At 45.5% G+C, this 10,190-nt stretch overlaps 1 protein-coding gene across 1 annotated transcript; it reads right to left on the bottom strand.

The window, feature by feature from the left end:
* Positions 1–3,521: 3,521 nt before the first annotated feature.
* ARL4D (ARF like GTPase 4D) lies at positions 3,522–8,960 on the bottom strand. The gene is made up of 2 exons (XM_078645298.1): positions 8,805–8,960; positions 3,522–5,079 (listed from the first exon to the last, which is right to left on the bottom strand). Exon 2 carries the CDS (start codon positions 4,891–4,893, stop codon positions 4,291–4,293), a length of 603 nt encoding a protein of 200 aa, XP_078501424.1. The 5' UTR covers positions 4,894–5,079; positions 8,805–8,960; the 3' UTR covers positions 3,522–4,290.
* Between the last annotated feature and the right edge of the window lie 1,230 nt (positions 8,961–10,190).

Below are 10,190 nucleotides of genomic sequence, written 5' to 3' on the forward strand. Positions count from 1 at the left end.
CGGAGGCACTTTTTTTTGTAAGACATGCAGGTGCAGTTTACTACCTTATAGGCCTATTCTCACTCTCCCAAGTTCAAACTCCCTAACCACACTTTAACTTTATGACTCACCAGATCCTTACCCTTGTGCTTCCTCCATTATCTACACCAAGTCAGCTCCTACCTTCCCATTTGACGGGAGTTCTCTCTGACTGGGACCAAAACAGTCGCCCCATCTCAATCTTCAGATTCCCCAACACATTTCTTTTGTCCAGCACAACAACCAGGTTTCCCAAAAATAAGCATATCCAGAACTGTAGGCCAAACCCTCAGCCGAGAAAAGGCATTCCAAGTCCCCTCTCCCAGTTACACCAGATGCATTATCCTCACATGCTAAACTGAACAAGAAAACTGAAGCACTACATCAGATGGTCACTGATCTGGTGAAATGGTTGTTTGCACCTCAACTACCAACTCATCCGCACCTGAAGTATAACGTCTGACGAGATAGAATATAAAGGAGTAATCTTGATCACCACACCGTGAGTGCCCAAGCCAACCTTGGAAGCCAGACCAAAAAACAAAACAAAAACAAGAACCACCAACAACAGAGACCTCACTGTTACTACCCACCCCTCAAGAAGAATGAATCAGCTAACCTCATTTAAGTACCCATTCAACAGCCAAAGAATTCCGTTGTCAGTACCTACCGCTCACTACTTTGGTGCACACTGCATAACTGCCATCCTGTAGTCTTACACTGTGTGAAGTTCTCCAACATCATCATAAATTATTTCCAAGATAGCCAGGTAATGACACAAACCCACCTCAAGTGGACATCCTTCACCAACCGCTCTGCTCCATTCTAAGGTGGGACCACAAAGATGGACACTGAGTGGCTGCCATCAACAAGAACATGTTAGCCTTCAGAAAACTCCTATTGTTCATTCCAGTCCCGTCAATATCGGTTTCGAAATCGGAGCTCACAACACTGTTTCCAGGCTTGATGCCCCTGATGAAAATAGCATTCTTCAGACAATACATGGAATTCTTTAGGCCCATGGGATTATATCAGATGCCAGAATCCTCCTGTTGATTTCAATATGCAGAGGGCGATGACACCTATAAATGTGTCAAAGTGCTCTCCTCTATTCCCAGCAGCAATGACCTTCTACACCACTGCCAAAACCTCACTCTATAAAGTAGTCACTCTTGATCTTATCATCTATAAGGACCCCATCCCAGGGAACTGGTCAAATCGCCTGAAGGTTCCATTCACACTACCCTTTCTCCAACAGCTAATTTAAGGACAAAGAAACAAGCAATGGCAAAGCCAATAAGTTTCGCTTCTGTGAGATTCATTGGCTGTCAATTGTTTTTATTTTTAGACATGTTGCACAGCAGCACGGCTGCTGTTCAACATGGCCTAAAGGTTTTTGTTTTTTTGTTTTTTTTTTTAAATGGTATGACGCGGCCAGTGCTGACTGCACCATGCTGCTCCCCCTCCCCCCCTTTATGCCGTTTTGCACAGTGGCCCACCATTGGAGACCGTACAATGCCATGCACTCTTCTAGATACAGCCTACATGTCCAGTCATGCACTCATTTATATAATCTATTGGGATACAAACCAGCTATATTGGATGATTCTAAATCCTTATGATTCATCATCGGCCACCAGTTTCACCCAGTCTAATTTCTGCTATGGGAAGATTGCATGCTACCAGCTCTGGTTACTTGAGAGCATCAGATGGTTCATCCTTGATCAGGACTTGAAGTCTATAGTCCAGTTGTGAATTCTCTCCAGAATGGACTATAGGAACTCACTTCCCACCAGACTCCCTAAAGTCTTCCTGGACTCCCTCAGAACAGAGCCCACACAGTCACCCTCTGTTTTCAAGCATAAGAAACTCTGACGCCTCCGTCTAGTTATTCTCACTATTCAGGAGTGCCCCATTGAAGCAAGAGCACAATTTAAAACTGCTTGCATTACTAAGAAAGACATACATATGTCCACATCTAATTACCTATATGAGACACTGAAAATTTCAAGTACCCAACTGGAGTATGAAGAGGGGGGGAGGGGGGCGTAATGCAGAATCCATCTGCTTGAGTCTCTGCGGTGAACTAGGAATGGCGTGTGAAGCAGTCTTTCTCCAACGGTGCAACAAAGTCCTATTCTCTTCAGCGGGCTCTATGCAAGACTCCATGTCCCGCTACTTAAAAAAAAAAAAAAAAAAAAAAAAAAACTCAAACCCCTCTTTTTCTGAAGGCCCTTTGATTACTGACTTATAAAACTTCATCATCCAACCTGAATTACTTTTGCATGATAGTTCTGATGTGGTGCATACCGATTCTACTGCTTAAGTGTTTATTAGATTCTAAATCACACCTTCTTGTTAAGGACTCTAATGCTCATGGACCAGGCTTGTGTGATACAATGATTGCAAAAATAAAGACACAGCTGTGTGTTTCCTAGACATGTTATGGTTCTCAAACTCAAGGGTGCTTATTTTATTTATCCTAGAATAATGGAAGGCTAAGTTGGTTGCAACAAGATTCGAATCTGCATCTCGTGTTCAAATATCGATAAGATTGAGCATTTGGTGAAAACTAGAACCCTTTTCATATATCTGGATCTCTCTGTCGACTTGTGGGCAGGGTACATCTATAGTTTCCACCGATAGCCTGCCAAGTCTTGAGGCAAGGTGTGATGGTATTATGGGGTGCTCTTGTAGGACCTACTTTTCGACAAAAGACATACCAGATTGCCCTTCGAAACAGATTGGGCTGTGTTCGGTAAATTAGTGTAATTATACACACTTTTTTTTCAACAAAAGTTCTTAGCCACTCTTCCAAAATGAAGTCCCTACAAGGTGCTTAAAAAGTATTACTGCCATCTGGAATATCAGCTACTAATGGGCAGACTTTAAATTCCTGCCTAGGAGCTGCTTGCGGCCCTCTTGAACTTTACATGCAGCCCCCCTAGTGAACAGCAGCACAAGCTGCTGCTTAGATCCTGAGCACTAATATAAAGAAAAAAATGTTAAACAAAATGAGCAACCATTTTTTAACCTGCAAATAAATGGTTGCCCATTTAATGAACATTTGCTTAGACCTCTTTGCACATTCCATGACCCGCCCAGAACCCCTACCACCACCCTGCTGGCATCAGTGCGGCCCTCGGTCAGATCACAGAACATACTTTGCCCTGGGCAAGTGTTTGAGAGTACCCCTGACTTAGACTACCCAGCTTTAGCTTATCTGCCCTAACAAGATGCAACTTAAACAAATGGCAACAGTGAAGCTAAGCAGAGTGGGTTTGGGGTTTCTCCCGTCACATGCAGTCATGCTTAGGGACCACTTAGCTTCCTGCACACTTGACATGTGCCTAAAACCGATTACCCCCAAAAATTCAGATCAGGATGCTGCAAGAGAAAGCTGTATTTCAAACATAAAAACAGAGTATCGCTGCAGTAAATAAACCATAAAAAAAAGATCATAAAAAAACATTTATTAGAATAATAACCAATGAGACAAAAACTTCAGCTACAGTTCATTTATTATAAATAAGGAGTGCAAATTCTACCAAATATTTACAAGTTTCATATATAAAAAAAATTAAAAAGTAGGTGGGTTGGACCTAAGCCCGAGTGTCTTTAACAGTGATAGGATTTCACATCTGCTCTCAAAACGAACTCTGAAATGGACTGCAGTGTGTGAGGTTTGCCACGGTGATGCAACAATTATAATAAACAGACGAGTACACAGATTCCCATCATTTTGCATTTCAGTCGACGTGGTCTCACGCTCACCTCGGTGCCCATTTTAATCCCCTGTTAAAGCAATAACAGCCTGCAACCTATGTGCTGAGGTTCAAGCTAACCCGCCACAGTCGCTCACTTCGCCATCTCTGATTGACTGGCATCAATGCACCATAGTCAAGAAAGACTACCTGGAAACATAGGCATGGTTGATGGAGGAGGCAGTGGCGTGTTCCCAGAGCACAGACATTCGATCAGTATCAATATTGCCACAGGCAAGTATCGAATTTTACGGTCGGATCCACTTGACAGCCCCCAAAATAACTTATCCCAATTTGTCAGAGCCTTTCCAACCCCACTGGATTGTAAGTTCTGAGTAGGATGTGTGGTTTCTAGCATGAGTGGGGACGGGAAGATTCTTGTTCTAGAACAAACAGCATCTAATAAGCAACATGACCATTTAGCCAGCCCATCATGCGCTCGTCTTGGTTTTGTTAGTAGATTCACTATTTTAAGTTTACAAACAAGTCATTATGTCTTATATGTGGATCACCGCTTCTTCTTGCTGTGACGAATCATCTTCTTCCTCTTCAAGATCATCTCATACAGTTTTTCAAGACCCTGGTGGAGGCCAACCCCATCCACTGCACTGCAGCCCTGGATATAGTTCAAGGTGGACGTGCTCAGTTCGTGCATAGCGAGCAACTTCTCCACCTCAGCCACAGACAGGGCCTCTGGCACATCCTGCTTATTGGCCAAAATGAGAACGGGCACACCCTGGTTCTCTGAAGTCCTAGTGATTTTGTGGAGCTCAACTTTAGCCTCCTCCATGCGCTCCGCCTCAGATGAGTCCACGACAAAGACCATCCCGTCCGTTCTCCTCGTGTAGGACTTCCACAGCGGCCTCAACTTCTCCTGGCCCCCAACGTCCCACACTTGAAAGGTGATAGACCTGGAGCTCCCAACGGGTGCCTTGATCTTCTCCATGTTGAAACCCTTGGTGGGAGCACTTTTCACAAACTCTTTGAACTTAAGTCTGTAGAGCAAGGAGGTCTTTCCAGCAGAGTCCAATCCAATCACCACCACGTGCAAGGTCTGGAACTGGGGCAAGAAGGACGTATTGGGGGCAATCTCAGTGAGGTGGTTGCCCATGGCGCCAGAGATCCTCTGGCACAGCGGTGCGTTCCACTATGCTTGTCGGGTGCAGGTTGATCGACGCTAGCTGCAGAGCGGACCAGGAAATCCTAGCACCGAATGGGTTCTCAAGTCTTGGGTAACATCAACATCGTCAAGTAGGCTGGTGGTGCAAACTCGGGAGCCCAACGATTAATGTGTTATCTATGAGCAAGGGAAAAAAGGAACAAATGTCAGATTTGGTGCTCATTAAAAGGCAGCGTAAATAACTTTCATTTAGTGCTCTGAACTACACAGTGATCACCTTGAAGCAATATAAATAACAGGTGTTACTATTAGCCAATCTAATCATTCATTTGGACGGATGGGTTATCTGACCAAATTAAGATGCAAACTTAAGATGTGGAGGCTGCTGCAGCAGATGTCAACAGCGAGCGTTTAACCCACCAAGGTATCTTGCACTTTCTACCTAAGGCAACACCTGGGTTTGTGGTTTGTGCTGTACACTCAATATTTTGAAGTGAAATAACAGCAAAAATGTAATAAACGGGTTAGCCGAACATTGCAGAAATACATTACGCTACCATTATAGCCTACCCAAATAGTGTAAACTGTTGTTAACATAAATGCAATAGATAACCAACACAACAATTCACACGAGAACGACGCGTCTCAATGAGGATCCAAGGCCCAAAAGGCCGAGATTAGATTTAATGTTTTAACTAGTCAGACCTAGAGCAGAAAATAAATTCACAATTGATTGTACGAGCAAGATTTCAGGTAATTTAATAATAAATAAACGAAGACATGGAACATAACAAGACATAGAACAACATAAACACACAGCCTTTGTTATAACAAAGCTTTTCCGCAGGATAATAAAACATAACCTACACTAGGCGTCCATGGTAAGCTGCTAGGAAGGGGTTAAACTGCTCTTGCCTGCCCTTCCAGGAGCAGTCACGCAACGTAGGGGGGCTGATGAACAGTGGAAGTGACAAAGGAGCTTTACCCGTGGCACATCCCATTAGCACTGTGATGGCTGACAAAGGGAGAGACAATCGCCCTAAAAGCGGCCCCATAAATGAGTTTCGGTGAGCAGTGCAATTAAACGCATTACTAATTGTGCAGCTCTTCAGCAAGAGGGGGCTCCAGTTCGCAGCTTTAGGGCGGGGCGTACACAAAGGAGGGGGCTGGGGGTGATTTACTTTTCGTCTCAGGCGTTGGGCTCGAGGTGTCACAGCAATCACACTTGGGGGCGATCTTTCCGGGAAATAAAATGCCCCAGTGAGTAGATGTATGGCCCTGAAGGTTCTGCGTCGAGACCCCTGTCCCAATCGATACTGCCTTCACCTTCCCCACTGCAAACAAAGCGGGCTGCAAGTCTTTGGAGATGCCAGGATGACTGTGAGAACCTCGGGGTGTGGGTCCCTACCCCCACGCACGAGCTACTTTGCACACCCACTTCATAGTATTTTAGGGGGGGGGCGGGCAGTCCTTTCAGAGCCTACAGGAGAGGCGAAAACTGCTTAATCGACACCCCTAGAATGAGATTTCAGACCTGCCCTCACAAGCACCTCAGCCTTGGCGCCTGGGAATTCCAAATGTTCCCGTCTTAATTAGACTGAAAACAGAACATGGGTCTTTAACTGGCCTCCCTCCGATGTCCTTCGTGCTCTGCTAGGAAGGTGGGCCCTGGGCCTTCACTTCCATTCAACCCGGCCATCCGACTAGATGGACTTGTAAGTTAACATTCACTGCAATTGACAATTTGCAACCAACAGAATCTCGGTATGATTAATTTAGGTGGTAATGGGAGCCAAGTTCGGTCTCTACTCTAACCGCATAATTTTGAATCTACACTAGGCAGCCCAACATCTTTTTACATGCCAGATAGAAAGATTACCACACAGTGGTCTAAATGTGAAACGACTGGCGCGCGGTATCATGGTACATTCTGACTCCAAGAGCCTGGAGTGTAACCGAGTCAACAATAAAATATGGTAAAATGAACTGTAGGAGCGTCAGGGCTCATTGCGCCATCAAAGACCAACCCCATGCGTTTCACCTCCCACGAGATGAAGGTGGTGATGCCACCTAACTGCGTCTAATGGCCAAGGTGCGCAAAGCCACCGTCCGCTCGGACAAACCCGCTCACTCCCGCTGAAGAGCAGACAGTGTTGAGGTAAGAACTCCGTGCTGGCAGCAAACATATGGAAACCGTGTAGAGAGACCACAGGTCTGGTTTTTAAATAATAAAAATCCTTACAAAGTATACTCCACTGAAGTCAGTGGGGTAATTTGGTAGTGAACGGGAAACGGCCACTACAACGCGGCCGTTTACGGACATGGCTAAAACAGGTAGTAAAACATTTTTTTAAAAAAAAGGGGAGGAAGATGTTCAGTTTCAAAAAGCAGCCCCTGTCCAGGAAAGACAGAGTTACCAGCCATGAAGGTCGAGGTGGGCTGACAATGTTTTCAGCTCTGCCTGACTCAGCTGCAGAGCCTGACTCAGCTGCAGTCAAGTAGGATTGTTGACTCGGCTAAAACCAGGAATGCCAAAATGATGGCTGTGCCCAAGTGTCTCCCCACCGAGCAGGGATTCGTAACAGGGCAGTATGCTGCGACTGCAACGCTAGATCCGTATCTATATATTACAAAGAGGTTTTTTGAGTAATATTACATATATAAGCCAGTTTAGCAACCAATTATATATGAATATGTAACGTTCAGAAGTGGCAGGGGTACGACGCGAAGGGCTACATAAAAAAAAGTTATCTAAGCAAAAAATATGTAGTGAATTAAAGGATAAAATACATTTTGCTACCCTATAGCGTTTGCTCACATACCATAACTACAATGCACACACTAGTAGATTGCCGAACAAATTAGAACCATTAAAGTCATTTGCACCGTGTAAGAACTAGAAAAGCAAAGAAATGCTGAAACGGTGGTGCGCCAAGATCCGAGCATCTCTGGAAGCGCTATAAACGGTCAACATTATTAACGACATGGTCGCGATGAACTGATTTTGCGGGTCTCACGGCTGTTTCCGTCATGTTATACAAGTGAGACTAGAAACATATCTAAACAGAAACTATCGTGAAATACAATATAGACATGAAATCTACAGGGCTGTGCAATCCAGATGTATTCTAGACAGATCACCTGGATGTTGTATGGTGCCAGCAAACCAGTATCCAACCAATGCCCCACTTGGAAAATGTGCGAATTCCAGAAAAGCGAAATTGCATTAGAGGGGTCGATTTAAAGAAGAGGAAGAGAGATAACAGAGTAAGTTTACACTGTGCTCTGCAGTGCAGTGTGGAACTAAGAATCACCTCCCGATTGGAGGGTACGGGTAGCCCTCGTCGCCACAAAAATATACAAATCAACCAAATCGGAGGCAAAACCCCCGAGAAAGGAGGGCTACGGATCGTTGTAATGTCGTGGACCGGTTAAAGATGACCCCCGGCCGGTCGCCTTAGGTTTAATGCCAGGTGTGCTGAAGGGGTATTAATCTATCAGGCGCACCTTGGCTCAAGATTTCGCTCTCGTTGCCTTTGATGTGTGTGTGTGTGTGTGTGGGGGGGGTTGGGGGGTAATAAGACTACAGCTGTAAACATTACAACTAAAGGGAAAAGAAGCAATTAATGCAAACATGTATGTGCTCCTTGGATGAGAGGCCAAAAATCACAACATCTCAGGTTAAAATGTTCCCTCTGGATGCATGGAATTTAAATACGCCCCACGCACGCTGACAGTGCTATAGCGCTGTGCGGATTGACACAGCCGTACCTTCCTGCACTTTACCGGCCTCAGCCGGCAGGGTTAAGGAGCGTGGACCGTGAAAAGTCTGTGCACATCAGTTGTTACTATAGGAGCAGTATGTCCTTTCTTTAGGGGTAGGCGGCGTGCGCTGTGCTTACCTCTCCACGCAGCCTCCGCCTGTTGCCGGATCCGTGGTGTCGCAGCCTCTCCCTGCTCCCCGCAGCCTCAGCCGCTCCGATCCACTGAGCGCCAGCTCTGGTTGTGAAGAGTTGCGACTGCGAGCACAGACTCCGGAGCTCAGGCACGGCCTCGGTGGCGTCACGGAGGCTCCGCCCCCTCCCGGGCCGCGTTCCAAGAGAGGTGGAAGACTTCCAAGGCTACTCCCAGCCTCTGGAGTGCAGGATCTCCGCACGGGGGAGGGGGTGTCGCTGCCCTCCCACCCCTCCCTTGGGACTGATGTTAAAAACAACATTACGAGACAGACGTGTTGCGCCGTGTCTCCTGCTGTACGCGAGACTTCAAAGGGGGGCGCTCAGGACTTGAAATTGGGTAAAAATACATTGGCGTCAGGTCCCTTGAGATTGTATTTCCTGGCGTTTACTTTGGCATCTTCAAACAGGTCTTGGGGTCGGAGGGCCTTTTTGATGAGTTTGTTACAGAATGCCATGTAATGCGCGGAAATACAGCCAACACTTCGCTGCATTCTGGGACCTGTCGTTTCACTTTAACGTTCATATCCTCGCCAGCATGCCAGATGACACTACTCGTCGAGCGCTGTTGCCTTCAGTACCTCTACTAGTCCACATTTGTATTCTTTGCATTCTGATACTGGGTGCCCCTGACACTTGTTCTACGCTTCTGGTGGTGGACTAAAGGGAATTACAAGTCCCAGAATGCAAAGCAACCACTAGGACTGGATGATCTGCTCATGCCTGGAACTGGGAAACTTGAGAGCTGTGCGTCAGTGCCAGTTTAGTGCGGTGCTGAGGAGAGATGAGAACAGCCTGCAGAGATCTGGACGAGCCCAGTATGGGGAATGAAAACAGCATTAATCTCATGGTTAATGCACAGGGAGAGAGCTACGATTTTTCTGGTCACGGCTTTGACTCATAATAAACTAACACAGAGGGTTAAAGTTGCAAAGCCCAATGTGTGATTTACAGATCACAGATTTGTATTTTATGTTGATCGCACAATGGGTTACTGATTTTGAGGCTGAGATTCTTTAGTAGCTTGGAGTTCAAAAATTACAATCCTTGTAATTTAGCACAGTGAGCTTTGAACAGGTATCAAATAGCTGCAGGCATATTATAAGGCATATGTTTAAAACCTTATCATGTTCCTCAATCTCGCCTTATTGTAAGTTTGCTAAAAGAAAAAAGTTCCCTGGGGTAGTATTACATTCCTATTAGTAAATTCCCCCCCGGATCATTGTATTACGTTTCAAATTCTGATTTTATGGGACACATTTGCTGACAATTTGTGCCTGGTTTGTGTCACAAAGGTGACACAAACCTGTTGCAATGTTTTGTTTTGACATTTAC

This window comes from Lissotriton helveticus, chromosome 5_1, assembly GCF_964261635.1.
Source record: "Lissotriton helveticus chromosome 5_1, aLisHel1.1, whole genome shotgun sequence".
NCBI classification, from domain to species: Eukaryota; Metazoa; Chordata; class Amphibia; order Caudata; family Salamandridae; genus Lissotriton; species Lissotriton helveticus.